The sequence below is a fragment of the Bos mutus genome, unplaced genomic scaffold, assembly GCF_027580195.1.
Source record: "Bos mutus isolate GX-2022 unplaced genomic scaffold, NWIPB_WYAK_1.1 CTG908, whole genome shotgun sequence".
Taxonomy (NCBI): Eukaryota; Metazoa; Chordata; class Mammalia; order Artiodactyla; family Bovidae; genus Bos; species Bos mutus.
Genome location: NW_027220383.1, coordinates 4,003 through 23,222, shown reverse-complemented (window position 1 = coordinate 23,222; position 19,220 = coordinate 4,003). Strand labels below are relative to the sequence as shown.

The 19,220-nt window shown below is 39.5% G+C and overlaps 1 protein-coding gene across 1 annotated transcript; it reads left to right on the top strand.

The window, feature by feature from the left end:
• Positions 1-5,694: 5,694 nt before the first annotated feature.
• Positions 5,695-18,258, top strand: LOC102287582 (antigen WC1.1-like; the record flags this gene model as incomplete). Its single annotated transcript, XM_070367055.1, has 4 exons — positions 5,695-5,836; positions 8,132-8,452; positions 17,540-17,749; positions 17,941-18,258. Coding segments are annotated over exons 1-4 (991 nt in total), but the record flags the coding sequence as incomplete, so codon positions are not given.
• Positions 18,259-19,220: the final 962 nt, after the last annotated feature.

The window sequence follows — 19,220 nt, the reverse complement described above, 5'->3', positions numbered from 1 at the left end:
GATTTGCATCTCTCTGATAATGAATGATGTTGAGCATCTTTTCATGTGTTTGTTAGCCATCTGTATGTCTTCTTTGGAGAAATGTCTATTTAGTTCTTTGGCCCATTTTTTGATTGGGTCATTTATTTATCTGGAATTGAGCTGCAGGAGTTGCTTGTATATTTTTCAGATTAGTTGTTTGTCAGTTGCTTCATTTGCTATTATTTTCTCCCATTCTGAAGGCTGTCTTTTCACCTTGCTTATAGTTTCCTTTGTTGTGCAGAAGCTTTTAAGTTTAATTAGGTCCCATTTGTTTATTTTTGCTTTTATTTCCAATATTCTGGGAGGTGGGTCATAGAGAATCCTGCTGTGATGTATGTCAGAGAGTGTTTTGCCTATGTTCTCCTCTAGGAGTTTTATAGTTTCTGGTCTTACGTTGAGATCTTTAATCCATTTTGAGTTTATTTTTGTGTATGGTGTTAGAAAGTGTTCTAGTTTCATTCTTTTACAAGTGGTTGACCAGTTTTCCCAGCACCACTTGTTAAAGAGATTGTCTTTAATCCATTGTATATTCTTGCCTCCTTTGTCAGAGATAAGGTGTCCATATGTGCGTGGATTTATCTCTGGGCTTTCTATTTTCTTCCATTGATCTATATTTCTGTCTTTGTATCAGTACCATACTGTCTTGATGACTGTGGCTTTGTTGTAGAGCCTAAAGTCAGGTAGGTTGATTCCTCCAGTTCCATTCTTCTTTCTCAAGATTGCTTTGGCTATTCGAGGTTTTTTGTATTTCCATACAAATTGTGAAATTATTTGTTCTAGTTCTGTGGAGAATACTGTTGGTAGCTTGATAGGGATTGCATTGAATCTATAAATTGCTTTGGGTAGTATACTCATTTTCACTATATTGATTCTTCCAATCCATGAACATGGTATATTTCTCCATCTATTAGTGTCCTCTTTGATTTCTTTCACCAGTGTTTTATAGTTTTCTATATATAAGTATTTAGTTTCTTTAGGTAGATATATTCCTAAGTATTTTATTCTTTTTGTTGCAATGGTGAATGGAATTGTTTCCTTAATTTCTCTTTCTACTTTCTTATTATTAGTGTATAGGAATGCAAGGGATTTCTGTGTGTTGATTTTATATCCTGCAACTTTACTATATTCATTGATGAGCTCTAGTAATTTTCTGGTGGAGTCTTTAGGGTTTTCTATGTAGAGGATCATGTCATCTGCAAATAGTGAGAGTTTTACTTCTTCTTTTCCAATTTGGATTCCTTTTATTTCTTTTTCTGCTCTGACTGCTGTGGCCAAAACTTCCAAAACTATGTTGAATAGTAGTGGTGAGGGTGGGCACCCTTGTCTTGTTCCTGATTTTAGGGGAAATGCTTTCAATTTTCACCATTGAGGATAATGTTTGCTGTGGGTTTATCATATATAGCTTTTATTATGTTGAGGTATGTTCCTTCTATTCCTGCTTTCTGGAGAGTTTTTATCAGAAACGGATGTTGAATTTTGTCAAAGGCTTTCTCTGCATCTATTGAGATAATCATATGGTTTTTATTTTTCAATTTGTTAATGTGGTGTATTACATTGATTGATTTGCAGATATTGAAGAATCCTTGCATCCCTGGGATAAAGCCCACTTGGTCATGGTGTATGATCTTTTTAATGTGTTGTTGGATTCTGATTGCTAGAATTTTGTTAAGGATTTTTGCATCTATGTTCATCAGTGATATTGGTCTGTAGTTTTCTTTTTTTGTGGGATCTTTGTCAGGTTTTGGGATTAGGGTGATGGTGGCCTCATAGAATGAGTTTGGAAGTTTATCTTCCTCTGCAATTTTCTGGAAGAGTTTGAGTAGGATGGGTGTTCGCTCTTTTCTAAATTTTTGGTAGAATTCAGCTGTGAAGCCGTCTAGACCTGGGCTTTTGTTTGCTGGACGATTTCTGATTACAGTTTCAATTTCCGTGCTTGTGATGGGTCTGTTAAGATTTTCTATTTCTTCCTGGTCCAGTTTTGGAAAGTTGTACTTTTCTAAGAATTTGTCTATTTCTTCCACGTTGTCCATTTTATTGGCATATAATTGCTGATAGTAGTCTCTTATTGGAGAAGGAAATGGCAACCCACTCCAGTATTCTTGCCTGGAGAATCCCAGGGATGGGGGAGCCTGATGGGCTGCCATCTCAGGGGTCACACAGAGTCGGACACGGCTGAAGCAACTTAGCAGTAGCAGCAGCAGTCTCTTATGATCCTTTGTATTTCTGTGTTGTCTGTTGTGATCTCTCCATTTTCATTTCTAATTTTATTGATTTGGTTTTTCTCCCTTTTTTTCTTGATGAGTCTGGCTAATGGTTTGTCAATTTTATTTATCCTTTCAAAGAACCAGCTTTTGGCTTTGTTGATTTTTGCTATGGTCTCTTTTGTTTCTTTTGCATTTATTTCTGCCCTAGTTTTTAAGATTTCTTTCCTCTACTAATCCTGAGGTTCTTCATTTCTTCCTTTTCTAGTTGCTTTAGGTGTAGAGTTAGGTTATTTATTTGACTTTTTTCTTGTTTCTTGAGGTATGCCTGTATTGCTATGAACTTTCCCCTTAGGACTGCTTTTACAGTGTCCCACAGGTTTTGGATTGTTGTGTTTTATTTTCATTCATTTCTATGCAAATTTTGATTTCTTTTTTGATTTCTTCTGTAATTTGTTGGTTATTCAGCAGTTTGTTGTTTAGCCTCCATATGTTGGAATTTTTAATAGTTTTTCTCCTGTAATTGAGATCTAATCTTACTGTATTGTGGTCAGAAAAGATGCTTGGAATGATTTCAATTTTTTTGAATTTACCAAGGCTAGATTTATGGCCCAGGATGTGATCTATCCTGGAGAAGGTTCCATGTGCGCTGAGAAAAAGGTGAAATTCATTGTTTTGGGATGAAATGTCCTATAGATATCAATTAGGTCTAACTGGTCTATTGTATCATTTAAAATTTGTGTTTCCTTGTTAATTTTCTGTTTAGTTGATCTATCCATAGGTGTGAGTGGGGTATTAAAGTCTCCCACTATTATTGTGTTATTGTTAATTTCCCCTTTCATACTTGTTAGTATTTGTCTTACATATTGTTTTATGCTCCTATAATTGTTGGGTGCATGTATATTTATAATTGTTATATCTTCTTCTTGGATTGATCCTTTGATCATTATTTAATGACCTTCTTTGTCTCTTTTCACAGCCTTTTATTTTTTTTTCTATTTTATCTGATATGAGTATTGAATCTATACATCCTCCTGAACCCTTTCTTTTGGTCTCTATTTTCAAAGTCTATTTTATCTGGAAAATCTTTTTTTTTGGTCCATTTGCATGGAAAATCTTTTTCCAGTCCTTCACTTTCAGTCTGTATGTGTCCCATTTTGAGGTGGGTCTCTTGTAGACAACAAATATAGGGGTCTTGTTTTTGTATCCATTCAACCAGTCTTTGTCTTTTGTTTGGGGCATTCAACCCATTTACGTTTAAGGTAATTATTGATAAGTATGATCCCATTGCCATTTACTTTATTGTTTTGGGTTCGAATTTATACACCCTCTTTGTGTTTCCTGTCTAGAGAATATCCTTTAGTATTTGTTGGAGAGCTGGTTTGGTGGTGCTGAATTCTCTCAGCTTTTGCTTATCTGAAAAGCTTTTGATTTCTCCTTCATATTTGAATGAGATCCTTGCTGGGTACAGTAATCTGGGCTGTAGGTTATTTTCTTTCATCGATTTAAGTATGTCTTGCCATTCCCTCCTGGCTTGAAGAGTTTCTATTGAAAGATCAGCTGTTATCCTTATGGAAATTCCCTTATGTGTTATTTGTTGTGTTTCCCTTGCTGCTTTTAATATTTGATCTTTGTTAACTTGATTAATATGTATCTTGGGGTGTTTCACCTTGGGTTTATCCTATTTGGGACTCTCTGGGTTTCTTGGACTTGGGTGATAATTTCCTTCCCCATTTTAGGGAAGTTTTCAACTATTATCTCCTCAAGTATTTTCTCATGGTCTTTCTTTTTGTCTTCTTCTTCTGGGATGCATATGATTCGAATGTTGTAGCATTTAATATTGTCCTGGAAGTCTCTGAGATTGTCCTCATTTCTTTTAATTCGTTTTTCTTTTTTCCTCTCTGATTCATTTATTTCTACCATTCTATCTTCTAATTCACTAATTCTATCTTCTGCCTCTGTTATTCTACTATTTGTTGCCCCCCAGAGTGTTTTTGATCTCATTTATTGCATTATTCATTATATATTGACTCTTTTTTATTTCTTCTAGGTCTTTATTAAACCTTTCTTGCATCTTCTCAATCCTTGTCTCCAGGCTATTTATCTGTGATTTCATTTTGCTTTCGAGATTTTGGATCATTTTCACTATCATTATTCGGAATTCTTTATCAGGTAGATTCCCTATCTCTTCCTCTTTTGTTTGGTTTGGTAGGCATTTATCCTGTTCCTTTACCTGCTGGGTATTCCTCTGTCTCTTCATCTTGTTTGTATTGCTGAGTTTGGGGTGTCCTTTCTGTATTCAGTCAGTTTGTGGAGTTCTCTTTATTGTGGAGTTTCCTCGCTGTGTGTGGGTTTGTACAGGTGGCTTGTCAAGGTTTCTTGGTTAGGGAAGCTTGTGTCGGTGTTCTAGTGGATGGAGCTGGATTTCTTCTCTCTGGAGTGCAATGAAGTGTCCAGTAATGAGTTATGAGATGTCTATGGTTTTGTAGTATCTTTGGGCAGCCTGTATATTGGAGCTCAGGGCTGTGTTTTTGTGTTGCTGGAGAATTTGCGTGGTATGTCTTGCTCTGGAGCTTGTTGGCCCTTGTGTGGTGCTTGGTTTCAGTGTAGGTATGGAGGTGTTTGATGAGCTCCCATCAATTAATGTTCCCTGGAGTCAGGAGTTCCCTGGAGTCAGGATTTGGACTTAAGCCTCCTGCTTCCGGTTTTCAGTCTTTTTTTCCAGTAGTCTCAAAACTTCTCCTTCTATACGACACCATTGATAAAACATCTAGGTTAAAGATGAAAAGTTTATCCACAGTGAGGGACACCCAGAGAGTTACATGGAGAAGAGAGGAGGGAGGAGGGAGTTAGAGGTGACCCAAATGAGATGAGGTGGAATCAATAGAGGAGAGAGCAGGCTAACCAATAAACACTTCTTTATGTGCACTCCAGAACTGGACTGCTCAGAGATGTTCATGGAGTTATACAGAGAAGAGAAGAGAAGAGAAGAGGGAGGAAGGAGACAGAGGTGGCCAGGAAGATAAAAGGGGGGAATGAAAAGGAGAGAGACAGATCCAGCCAGTAGTCAGTTCCCTGTGTTCTCCACCTTCTGGAACACACAGAAATTCACAGAGTTGGGCAGAGCAGAGAGGGGTTGGGGAAGAGACACAGGCGACCTGGTGGAGAAAAAGGAGAGTCCAAAGGGGAGAGAGCAGTCAAGCCAGTAATCTTTCTCCCAAGTAAAAATGGGTACTGAAGATTGGGTTATTAAAAGTACAAAATTGATAAAATATACCAAAAAGCAAAATTTAAAAATCTAGAGTAGAGTTTGGAATTTCAAAAATACAATGTTAAAGAAAAGAAGAAAAAGAAAGAGAAAAAAAAAGTCACAACAATTATTAAATATAGGTACAAAATTGATAACAAATACCAAAAAGCAAAAATTCAAAATCTCCTTATGAAGACAATAGGCTGCTTTTCTGGATGCCTGATGTCCCCTGCCAGCATTCAGAAGTTGTTTTGTGAAATTTACTCGGTGTTTAAATGTTCTTTTGATGAATTTGTGGGGGAGAAAGTGGTCTCCCTGTCCTATTCCTCCACCATCCCAGAACAAGTTTCCCAGGAGGTTTACTGTATTCCTTTGGTGGGATTTTGCTTCTCTGATTCTTTTTGATGTCTTATTCTCTTGTAGATGTCTGCACATTTAAAAAAGCAGTCATCTGTACCAGAATCTATATTATGATTTCAGTAGGGAAAGCCTTTCACCTCTGGGTAGGGGAACACTGGAATGTTCAGCAGGGTGCCAAAAGCAGAGGCATAAGGTGGCACTGGGTCTGAGAGGACATGAGATCCGTTTGGCTCAGGCTGCTGATGTCCACAGCATTGAAAACTGTGTGGTGTTTTGCAAGTGTTGCAGGGGGCTTGCTGTCACTGGAATGGTTGTTGGTATCCTCAGTAGTGCCTCTGGTTCCAAAGCCTAGAAATCATGACCAGCAGTGGTGGTGGCCAGAGCCAATGGTGTGCACACATTAGGCTTTAGGGGCCTGTTGCAGGTGCCTCTGTGGGGGGAGATGATGGTTGCAGGTGCTCAGGTTGTGAGAAGGCCTAGGAAGGCAGCAAAGACTGAGACCAACAATGGTTCATTGCTCAAACTCATGTCCATTTAGTTGGTGATGCTATCTGACCATCTGATCCTGTGCTGCTCTTCTCCTTGTCCTTCAGTCTTCCCCAGCATCAGGGTCTTTTCCAACGAGTCAGCTCTTTGTACCAGGTGGCCAAAGTATTGGACCTTCAGCCTCAGCATCCATCCTTTCAATCAATATTCAGGGTTGATTCCCTTTAGGATTGACTGGTTTGATCTCCTTGCTGTCCAAAGAACTCTCAAGAGTCTTCTCTAGCACCACAGTTCAAAAGCATCCATTCTTCGGTGCTCAGCCTTATTTATGGTCCAACTCTCACATCCATACATAACTGACTACTGGAAACAATCATCTGTGCTGTTATTAATTCTTTCAGGGGTAAAATCTGCTGCATCTGTCTGCAGAGCAGGTCACTGTGGACTGTGATTTCTCCTGCCATGTGATTGCTATTGGTCCTTTGCTCTTCTTTCTTATGCCTAGCCATCTCTATAAGACTGGCTCAGCTTTGCAGGTCTGCGTGAACTGAACCTGAAGCAGGACTTTCATATGGTGCCCCCAAAGGCTAGGGACACTGGTTACTCAGTCTGCTCTTACTCTCCTGGTGAGAGAAACTCTGAGTGATGCTGGTTTGAAGGATGGAATGATGCCACCAAAATGACAGTGTCTTGGCATGGTCAAACATCCTAGAGTATTCCAGATCTTTCTGGAGCTGTTTTTATTACTGATCACTGTCTACCTTTTGGTCTTTTTTTTAAGAGGATGGAGGCTGCTGTTTCCTACATCAGCATTTTGGTAATGGCACATTTGAGGTCTTTATTCCTTGAGAGACTGGTTTTGAGTGTAGAATTTTAGATTGGCAATTTTTTTTTTCCTTTCGATAAATTAAAAGTTTCAATCTACTCTACCCTGGCATCTCTTTTTGTTCTTGGGGATTTAGATGTTAGTATAGGTGTTTATCAATTTTATATATCTAATCTTTATCTCAGTGTTTTTCTTTTTGTCAATGTTCTTCAGTTATTGTCCATTTTAGTAAAAGTAAGCTAGGTTCAGGTCAGTTCAATTCAGTCACTCAGTCATGTCCAACTCTTTGTGACCCCATGAATTGCAGCACGCCAGGCCTCCCTGTCCATCACCATCTCCCGGAGTTCACTCAAACTCACGTCCATCGAGTGGGTGATTCCGTCCAACCATCTCATCCTCTGTCATCCCCTAGAAACCAGAGTCATCTTATGACTTAATCACTAAAGTGACATCTGATCACTTTCGTCAAATTCCATTTGTTAGATGCATGTTACTAGGTACATTGGAGTGTGGAATTACACAAAGACATGAACACCAGATGGCAGGAATAACCAGGACATTTTAGAGCCTGTTACCCCAGCCCTCTGTTCCTGAGCTGGATGAGATGCTTCCTATGGACAGGAAAGGAGAAGGAGGATTCCTCCCTGGATCCCAGGCCATGAGCTGCAACTGAGATGGAGAAGCTGGGCCCTAGTAGCCTTGGGCACATCTACAGGGAGGGCAGCATCCAGAGTCTCTGAAGGCCTGTCCTTGGCGGTGTCTGTAGAGCTGATTCTACAGGCTCATGAGAAACACCTGGTGCCTCCCTTCCTGCTCCACGTTCAGTGATGGCACAGTGGGAGTTGTGCCACAGTGGGAATATTTATACCACAGAAGTCAACAAATACTATATACCATGCACTTTTTTGCTCTCAGAGAGCTAATGTTTTAAATATTATACCACTCTAAGTCTCCTAAAATCTTTCCTGCTGTGTGTCTCTTTTGCAGCTCTGGAGCTGAGGCTGAAGGATGGAGCCCACCACTGTGAGGGGAGAGTGGAAGTGAAGCACCAAGGAGAATGGGGCACAGTGGATGATCTGGAATGGACCTTGAAGGATGCATCTGTAGTGTGCAGACAGCTGGGGTGTGGAGCTGCCATTGGTTTTCCTGGAGGGGCTTATTTTGGGCCAGGACTTGGCCCCATTTGGCTTTTGTATACTTCATGTGAAGGGGTGGAGTCAACTGTCAGTGACTGTAGGCATTCTAATATTAAAGACTATCGTAATGATAGCTATTCCCATGACTGGGATGCTGGAGTAGTCTGCTCAGGTAAGTCCTGTCTGGTTTGTGTGGGGATCTCTAGCAGGAAAAGCCTCTGTCTTATTACCAGAATGATTTGAGATTATGGATACAGCCTTTAGAACATACTTGGGTGAAGGGTCTTTGTGATGTGTCACAGGAGGCAGAGGTGAGGTCAAAAGTTTCATACAGATTAGCTTCTGGATTCGACCTCTGTGACACAGTCTCAGCATGGTAATTGTTCTGTATTCTTTGACATAATGGTCAGTAGGGTGTGGCTACATTGATGGGGGGTGGTGTCATAGGAGAGTTGTAGGCAACAAGGTTTATTATCCTCATTGGTCCTAAAAGTCAGAGTCACCACACTCCATCAGGTTGATATGTGGGTGATGTGCCAATAGAACAGGCTCAACCAAGCAATGGTGACCCCAAAAGGGCATGTGAAGACCCATGGACAAGTGACCATACCCGAAGTCATGGTGCAGTTACACAAGGAAAAGGTGTGAGAGAAATTCAGTGGTGCATTTAAATGTCCCTAGGTCACAGTCAGAGGAGGCCAGAAGTGGGACTTGTGGCAGGGAAAATCTCATCACACTGGTGTACCTGATGAATCAGGTGGGGAGCTCACACCACATTTGCAGGGATGTTGAGGGAGCAGGAAAATGAAGTCTTGAAGTTTACAACACAGTAGCTGAAGTGCATCACATATAAGAGGCAGTGAAGCTAAGAGTTCATGGGGTTCTCAAGGCAAGAATACTGAAGTGGTTTGCCTTTCCTTCTCCAGTGGACCATGTCTTGTCAGAACTGTCCACTAAGACCCGTCTGTCTTGGGTGGCCCTACATGGCATGGCTCATAGTTTCATTGAGTTAGACAAGGCTGTGGTCCATGAACTGTGAACTTCCAGATGTTCAAGCTGGATTTAGAAAAAACAGAGGAACCAGAGGTCAAATTGCCAACATCTGTTTGATCACTGAAAATGCAAGAGAGTTCCAGAAAAACATCTACTTCTACTTTATTGACTATGCCAAAGCCTTTAACTGTGTGGATCACAACAAACTGGAAAATTCTTCAAGAGATGGGAATACCAGACCATCTGACCTGCATCCTGAGAAATCTGTATGTAGGTCAAGAAGCAACAGTTAGAACTGGACATGGAACAAAAGACTGGTTCCAAATTGGGGAAGGAGTACGTCAAGGCTGTATATTGTCACCCTGCTTATTTAACTTATATGCAGAGTACATCATGAGAAATGTTGGACTGGATGAAGCACAAGTTGGAATCAAGATTGTCAGGAGAAATATCAATAACCTTAGATGCAGATTACATCACACTTATGGCCAAAAGCAAAGAACTAAAGAGCCTCTTGATGATAGTGAAAGAGGAGAGTGAAAAAGTTGGCTTAAAACTCAACATTCAGAAACTAAGATCATAGCATCTGGTCCCATCACTTCCTGGCAAATAGATGGGGAAACAGTGGAAATAGTGACAGACTTTTTTTTTTTTTTTTTGGCTCCAAAATTACTGCAGGTGGTGACTGCAGCCATGAAATTAAAAGATGCTTGCTCCTTGGAAGAAAAGCTATGACCAACCTAGACAGCATATTAAAAAGCAGAGACATTTCTTTGCCAAAAAAGACCAGTCTAGTCAAAGCTATGGTTTTTCCAGTAGTCCTGTATGGATGTGAGAGTTGGACTATAAAGAAAGCTGAGCACCAAAGAATTGATGCTTTTGAACTGTGGTGTTGGAGAAGACTCTTGAGAGTCCCTTGGACTGCAAGGAGATCCAACCAGTCCCTCCTAAAGGAAATCAGTCCTGGGTGTTCATTGGAAGGACTGATGCTGAAGCTGAAACTCCAGTACTTTGGCCACCTCATGCGAAGAACCGACTCATTGGAAAAGACCCTGATGCTGGGAAAGATTGAAGGTGGGAGGAGAAAGGGATTACAGAGGATGAGGTGGTTGGATGGCATCACCGACTGAATGGACATGAGATAGAGTAAACCCCGGGAGTTGGTGATGGACAGGGAGGCCTGGCATGCTGCAGTCCATGGTGTTGCAAAGAGTCAGACATGACTGAGGAACTGAACTGAACTGAATTGAAGCTAAGAGGACCTGATGTGACTCCTAAGAAGTACTCAGTGCTATCTAAGTGTGTTTGACCTATGCCAAGGTGGATGCAGGAAAGAAGTGAAACCAGGGTGTGAATGGGTGCTCACAGTATTTGGCAGAGATGCTTCTAGTTGTTATCACAATTGCAGATTGGATGTCCAGGTTATTAATCACATCAGAACAACTGGACTGGAGGAAGATATTGTCAGTTATCACAGTGAATTCCCTAAGGTAGAAGGCTGGTCTTAGGATAGTACCACCCCATCTAATGGGATGGTGGGACAGGGGAGCCCTGAAGACATCTGCAGTAGGTCCTTAACAGCCACAGCCAATCAGCTCTTGGGTGTTTATGTACAGGAAGATCATTGGAAAAGTGATCTTTTCTAATCTCACCTTCAGCAGATCTTTGATGATTCTAGTTGATGCCCTTAAGGAAACAATTCTTTTCCTTTTTAAAAAGTACTTTATTGAGGTATGTCTGACATACAAAACTGCTTGATAAGTATGCATTTGTGAAACCACTACAGCACTTATGTCATAAATCTATTCATCTCTTCAAAATGTTTTCTTCCATTCTCTTTATCATTCTTATTAAAAATAATTATTTTCAAGGTGAATTTGAATTTTAGTTAGAAACTTTTGTTTTAAACAAACCTGTTTTCTGGCATCTCAAGTAACCTTCCTCATTGTCACAATGTCATAATCATGGTTCCAACTGAAGATAAATTTGTGGAAATACTACAGGTGTCTCTACCATATTTTGATAAATCAGCATCTGAATGAAAATGGAGTGTGTGATGTTGAAACTTTATGTGAAATTAGAACTCCCAATGTTATCCTAAGAATACTGATGTCTTGTTATTAATTCCAGTTAAGATATACTTAGAAGTATAGAATTGGAAGTGCTCTGATATTTAACAAAGGTCTGTCTAGTCAAGGCTATGGTTTTCCAGTGGTCATGTATGGATGTGAGAGTTGGACTGTGAAGAAAGCAGAGAGCCGAAGAATTGATGCTTTTTAACTGTGGTGTTGGAGAAGACTCTTGAGAGTCCCTTGGACTGCAAGGAGATCCAACCAGTCCATTCTAAAGGAGATCAGTCCTGGGTGTTTATTGGAAAGACTGATGCTAAAGCTGAAACTCCAATACTTTGGCCACCTCATGTGAAGAGTTGACTCATTGGAAAAACTCTGATGCTGGGAGGGATTGGGGGCAGGAGGAGAAGGGGACGACAGAGGATGAGATGGCTGGATGGCATCACTGACTCGATGGACATGAGTTTGAGTGAACTCCGGGAGTTGGTGATGGACAGGGAGGCCTGGCATCCTGTGATTCATGGGGTCACAAAGAGTCGGACATGACTGAGTGACTGAACTGAACTGAACTGAACTAATATTTAAACCCTGATTGTGGTTTGTACACCCTGACTACCATTGCTCTAACTTAGACTCTCACATTTTTATGAACGGTTCCAGGTTCCTTCTATTTCTCTTTTTGTCACTAGTTTCCTCCTCCTGGTCTGTTTTTTCTGTATTTTCAGACATATTTTAATGATGTGAAGATAAGTCAAAGTGGTGGTGATGTAGCAGAAATAAGATTAGAATAGCATGTATTTTCATTATTTTAATCAAAACTCTTGGAGTTTCTTCTGCTCAACCTTAGGAGTCAGGTATGGAAGAGAAATTTCAGCCTCAGTAGTGGATTGCTGGAAGTGAAGTACCGTGTTTAGGATAAATCTAGAGTGGAAACAATGACCAGAGGAGAATGTAGAGAAGCTTGTTTGAAATAATGAGGAGATTTCATGGGGTTCAGGTGGAAGATCTGGGAGGGAACACACAAATTGTGAAGGACTGTGGTGCAAGCGTTCCAAGTTCCTTCAGTCCTGTCCTACTCTTTGTGACCCCATGGACCATAGGATTCTCCAGGCACGAATACTGGAGTGGGTTGCCATTTCTTTCTCTAGGGGATCTTCCTCACCCAGGGATCAAACCTGGGTCTCCCGCATTGCAGGCAGAGTCTTGATTATCTTCTGAGCCACCAGGGACTACAGTACTGAAGTGCAAAATGGTGAGGGGATGAAGATGCAAGGATTGCAGGAGGGGAGGTTGGAAAGATGCAGGTCAATTCCTACATTCACCACAGCCTCTGTGTTACACTTCCTTCCTGCCCTCATTCCTTCCCTCCCTCTCTTCCTTTATCCTGTTGTGGGAGTCATTTCTCAGCTCTGTGGAAGTGCCAGCATTTGTAGCTGGCAGTTTTCTTAGTGGAAAATTTTTATAATATGGATTCTGTTTATTTAACAAATAAGTTTACTCATATTTTTCTCTTTTTTTGTATCAGATTTTGGTGAGTTGTGTTTCACAAGTAATGTGTTTTTAAGGACTTGGCCCATTTTACAAAAAATTTTCAAATTAGTAACACTGGTTCATATCTCATATCTTTACATGTTGGGAAGATCTACAATGATATTCCTCCTTTTGTTACTGGTGCTGTTAATGTGTTCCTCTTTTTTCTTAATTGGTTTGCTAGAAGATTATCAGTGTTAATGTTCTTTTTAAAGAATCACTAATGGACTGTATTGATTTTCTTGATCGTGTATTTGCTTTCTTCTTAATTGATTTCTATGCTCAGTTTTCATTCCTCTTTTTCAGTTATGATTGTGGTTGCTTTTGTAGATTCTTGAGGTGGAGTCTTGGATCATTTCCTTCTGTTTCTATTTTTATTCTAATGTAATCATCAAGGAAGCATCAAGGTTCTAAATTTTCTTCTAAGCATCACTTTATTTTTAACCCACCAGTTTCAATACTATATAATTTCTTTTGTATTTTATTATCATAAAATGTTTCTTTTTCTCTGAATGAATTCTTTGTCTTATAGTCTGACTTTGTATGATATTAATTTAGATATTATATAGAGTTTTCTCTGATTTGTGTTTGCATGGTATGTAATTTTTACCTCTTTAATATGTTTCTGTGTTTATATTTAAACACATATACGTTTGTAGACAGTATATTGTTTTGTCTTATTTTATCTGGTCTGATTATCTTGTTTTTTATTTGGAGTACTTTAATTATTTACAGTTAATGTTATTATTGATATAATTGGGTTTAAGTGTACTTGCCTGCTATTTGTCAGAGAAGGCAATGGCAACCCACTCCAGTACTCTTTCCTGGAAAGTCCCATGGACGGAGGAGCCTGGTAGGCTGCAGTCCATGGGGTCGTTAAGAGTCGGACACGACTGAGCAAATTCACTTTCACTTTTCACTTTTGTACATTGGAGAAGGAAATGGCAACCCACTCCAGTGTTCTTGCCTTGAGAATTCCAGGGACAGGGAGCCTGGTGGGCTGCCATCTATGGAGTCGCACAGAGTCAGACATGACTGAAGTGACTTAGCAGCAGTAGCAGCAGCAGCTGCTATATGTTATATCTTTGTTCTTATTTTAATCTTCGAGTATATTTTATCATTTTAATTTAAATACTGTATTGGTTTATTAATTGTATCAGATTTTTAGGTGATTATAATGTTTAATTAAATTAATTTTTTAAAGTAATTTTTATTTTTTGCTGGCTGGGTCTTCACTGCTGCATGGGCTTTTCTCTAGTTGTGGAGATCAGAGGCTGCTCTCTAGTTGCAGGCATGAGTTTCTCATTGCAGTGGCCTCTCTTGCTGTAGTGCACAGGCTCTATGGTGCACAAGCTTCAGTAGTCGTGGCCCCTGGGCTCTAGAGTACAGGCTCACTAGTTGTGGTGCACAGGCTTAGTGGCTCCCTGGTATGTGGGATTTTCCTAGACCACGGATTGAACCCACGTCTCCTGCATTGTCAGGTGGAGTCTTCACCACTGAACCACTGGGAAAGCCCAATGTTGAATTATTAATCTTCAGTTACATTTTACCTTGAAATGATATTATGTCACAACTTGCAATGTCAGTCACTATACTTTTCTTCCACTTTCCTGTTCCTGTCTTTGGTGCTGTCATTGTCATACATTCTATTTATAAATTTATTATGAATCTTATAGTTTGTTGCTAATATTTTTGCCTTAAATCTTCTAATAGAGGATCAACATTTAGCACAGTCTCTATAGCTTTGAGAGGATCCATGTTTTCATCTGCTGTCATCTCCCTTTAGCTTGAAGAACTTTCTGAGGCAGTTTTGTGTAGTGTGTGTCTGGTGGCCTCCAATTCTATCATCTCTCATTTACCTGAAATCATTTTAATTTTCATTCAGTTTTGAAAAGTATTTTCTTGGGTGATTCAATTCTAGGTTAACAAATGCCCAACCCCAATACTTTAAATATGTTTTTACATTGTCATCTGACTTTCATTGCCTCCAACAAAAAGTCAGTAAATAATATTTATCCTTTTGTTCCCTGTATATAATGTGTCAAACTTCCCTGGCTGCTCTTAACATATTTTTGTTTGTTTGTTTACCAATGAATTTCAGTAATTACATTGTCAAGTTTTCTGAGAATGGTTTCATTATCTTGTTTGGGGTTTGTTTAGCTTTTTGGATAAGTGGGTTTACAGTTTTCAATAACTTTGGGAAAATGTCATTTATCTTTTCTTAATATTTTTCTGCACATCCCTTATTCTGAATCTCCAAATACACATATTTTATATATTTTTATATTATCCTACATGCCATTGAGTTTCCATTCATATTTTTCTGCCTTTTTACTCTCTTTGGTTCAATTTAGATAGTCTCTACTGCTGTGTTTTACTTCCCAGTTCTTTTATTCTGCAATGTCTAGTCTCTTGTGTAATTAATCCAAATGTTCATTCCAATACTATATTTTTCAGTTTCAGAAGTCTCATTTGTTTATTTTTCCTAGTTTTTCTCCCTGTTTATTTTTATGCTTCATTAAGCATATTGATATTAGGGGTTTAAGGAGCTCTTCAGCCAATTCAATCATTTCTGTAATTTCTGAACCTGCTTTAAATGATTGTTTTTAAAAAAATGTGTTATGGGTTACATTTCTCTCTTTTGGAAATTCTAATAATTTTTTGGTTGGATGTTGGGCATCACTAAGCAGTCCTTTACCAGGAAGAACTTCAGAAGTAAATAATCAAAACACACCCAGAAATCAGGGAATTGTACTTGATGAATTAAATAAAGTTTTTTTTCATTGGATTATCTTCATTCAGTTCAAAATGTGTTCCTTTGATGACCAAATGATGAACTTTTATTTTGGTTTTCCTCCTTTAGTTTCAAAACTTCCTTGATCCACCTTGCCTGCCATATGCCCCAGCTACATCCTACTTCTTCAGCAGTAGCTACCCTTTCTGATTTTCTTTTCCATCCATCTGTATCTTTTAAAATGGTGTTTGCTTGTCTGAAGTGGGAGAAATGAGAAAGGATAACAGTTTAGGTGGTAGATGGGAGGAGCAGAGGGTGATGTAGTATGCTAACAACCTATTCAACAAGTGTTTCCCACAAATATTTGCATATTTATCCATATTGAGGCTTTTTCAACTTGGAACTCTCCAAATTATGGCTTGTTTGCTCATTTCCTCCTCCTCCTCCTTCTTCTTCCTCCTTCTTTTTTTCAACATGCCATCTTCTTTTAGAATTGTAAAACATTCATGAAAGAAATTAAAGACAATATGATCAATGGAAAGTCATTCTGTGTTTCTGGCCTGAAAGAATTAGTATTGTTAAAATGCCTATGCTTCTCAAAGTGATCTATAGATTTAATGCAATTCCTATCTAAATAGCATTCTTTATAGAAATAGGAAAACAATGTTAAAATATGAGTGTGTGGTTTAATTTTTATAGATTCATGAATTCTGTTTTCTGATCATTATTGAATTTTAGTTCCATTCCATTATGGTCATGTAAGATACTTGGAATTATTTTAATATTTTTGAATGTGTTAAGGCTTATTTGTAACCTAGCCTGGAGACTATTCCATGTGTGCTTGAGAAGAATGCATATTTTTCTGTGGTTAGAGTTAGTACAATGATAGTATTAAAATCAATTATTATCAGCCCTTAGCATTTTCTATGAGTCCTGTTTGAGAAGAAAAACCTTTAATAGGAGATGATGTGGAAACTCAGCTATCTGGTAAACTCCCACTGAGAGCACACTCTCCCCCAGATTCTTTGACAAATCCTAGGATTTCAAGAGAGATGGCTGGGACTCTCTCTCTATGACTCTCTGAGTTTTCTTAACTCATTTTCCTTCCCACTGAGGTCACTGAAGGAATTCATGGAATTTTTTGGCATCAAAAAGTATCAGAAAGACAAGATGTGATGCCATAAACGTTGAATTAGTGATAGTGTCCATATTTCTTCTCTGGAGCTGTCACCCATCTACAGGTTGGCATGCCCTCATCGATCCAGCCTCAGGACTTTCCTTAACCTAAGTCACTTGAGGACTAGCTTCTGGGAGAGAAAACTGGTCAGAATATTAGCCCCACAAGTCCCATGAAAGCTTCTAAACTTGTCTGGATGCTAAGTCTCTAATCTCATAGCCCACATCCCTCTGGGTGGCTTCTGGTCTGCATATCTCTATGTTCAAGTTTAAGTGCCTGAATATTATACAGTGTCCTTGGATCTGTATATAGGTCCTAGGCTGCTAAATGAGAAATTCACTTCTCCAACCAATGCTAAAAGATGTGTTTCCAGTATTCAGCCATTCCAATGATCTGAATTGGGCTCTGTAGTTTCCAGGCTCCTAGACCAAGGAATTCACATTTTTAACCAGTTTCAAAGTGTATGTTCTTGGGATTCAACCATTCCAAACTGACCTTGTAATCCTCCTGGATTTCTCTTTAGAAACCTGCTCATGAAAATTCAATTATGACACTAACTGTCAAAGACTCTCTACATGCTCCAAATAAAAAAAAATTAAAAAAAAAAAAAACTAAAAGAAAAAAAAAAAAAAAAGAAAATTCAAAAACTTCAAAGACTCTCTACATGCACACCAAAATGCCTGTGATGTGCGGTTTCCTGTTGCCAAGTCAGTACCATGAACACTCACTGGTTTTGCTGTTGTTTCCTCTTAGGATTTGTGCGTCTGGCTGGAGGGGATGGACCCTGCTCAGGGCGAGTAGAAGTGTATTCTGGAGAAGCCTGGATCCCAGTGTCTGATGGGAACTTCACACTCCCACTGCCCAGGTCATCTGTGCAGAGCTGGGGTGTGGCAAGGCTGTGTCTGTCCTGGGACATGAGCTCTTCAGAGAGTCCAGTGCCTGGGTCTGGGCTGAAGAGTTCAGGTGTGAGGGGGAGGAGCCTGAGCTCTCGGTCTGCCCCAGAGTGCCCTGTCCAAGGGGCACTTGTCACCACAGTGGAGCTGCTCAGGTTGTCTGTTCAGGTGAGATGCAGGTCAGGCCTTTCACCTCTGTGAACACCCTGTTCAGGTGAGAAAGTCATGTGATTTTGCTGAAACTCTGTCTTCTTCTACCAGCATACTCAGAAGTCCGGCTCATGACAAATGGCTCCTCTCAGTGTGAGGGGCAGGTGGAGATGAACATTTCTGGACGATGGAGAGCGCTCTGTGCCTCCCACTGGAGTCTGGCCAATGCCAATGTTGTCTGTCATCAGCTTGGCTGTGGAGTTGCCATCTCCACCCCCAGAGGACCACACTTGGTGGAAGGAGGTGATCAGATCCTAACAGCCCAATTTCACTGCTCAGGGGCTGAGTCCTTCCTGTGGAGTTGTCCTGTGACTGCCCTGGGTGGTCCTGACTGTTCCCATGGCAACACTGCCTCTGTGATCTGCTCAGGTAAGAGAGAGGGAAGGGCTACTGGTACTCAGGATGCTCCTGGAGTGATATGTCCCCAGTAGCAGAGAGGGAGGGAAAATGGACTTCGAAAGTTAGGTATTTCGTGGTGAAATGTCGATCTTCTCATTGTTCATTCATTTTTCAGATCAGGGCAAGAAATGTGAAGGGGAATAATATATTTTTAAGCAACATTGTTGCTTATATATAATCATAGAAAACAATGTAGGGGCAGTAAATATAGACTTCAGTATGAACCCCAACCCAGAGCAACAAAGAGAATGTCCCCAGCACCACAGTCACTGTCGTCCCCAGTAACTGTGTCCTCCCTCCTCTAAAGGGAAAATCACTTAGCTAACTTCTGCTAACATAGTGTTTTATCAATGTTTGAACTTTCTATAAAAGGATGCTGTATGTTGCATCTTTTGTATCTAATTTCTAAGCCTCAAAATTATGTTTGGGATTCACACATGATGTTGTTTATTGTAGCACCTATTTTTTATTACTTTAGCGTATCAGTACAGGACCATGTACTGATCCATTAGACTGACAGTAGATATCTGAGCTGTTTCCAGTTCTTGACTATTACAAATATGATGTGACGACTTACCATGACACTGTCTTTGGACGCAAATATGTGTTACTTATTTTCCATGTTTAACCCTTGGTCTTATATTTTCATATTCTTAATCAGATGGTGTCCTTTGATGAACTTATTTCTTAATCTTCTGTAAACATAACTTACCAACTTTTTTCTGTACATTTAATGCTTCTTATATACTTTAAAAAAGAATTTTGCCTACTCGAAAATCTTAAAAACATTCTCTAAGAGTATCTTATGGAAATTTTATCATTTTTTCTCTTGCATATTATTGTGCATTCCTTCTGGGATTGATATCTGTGTAAGATAAGGGTCAGGTTTCATATGGACATCCAACTGACTCAGAATCTTTTTCTGAAAAGAC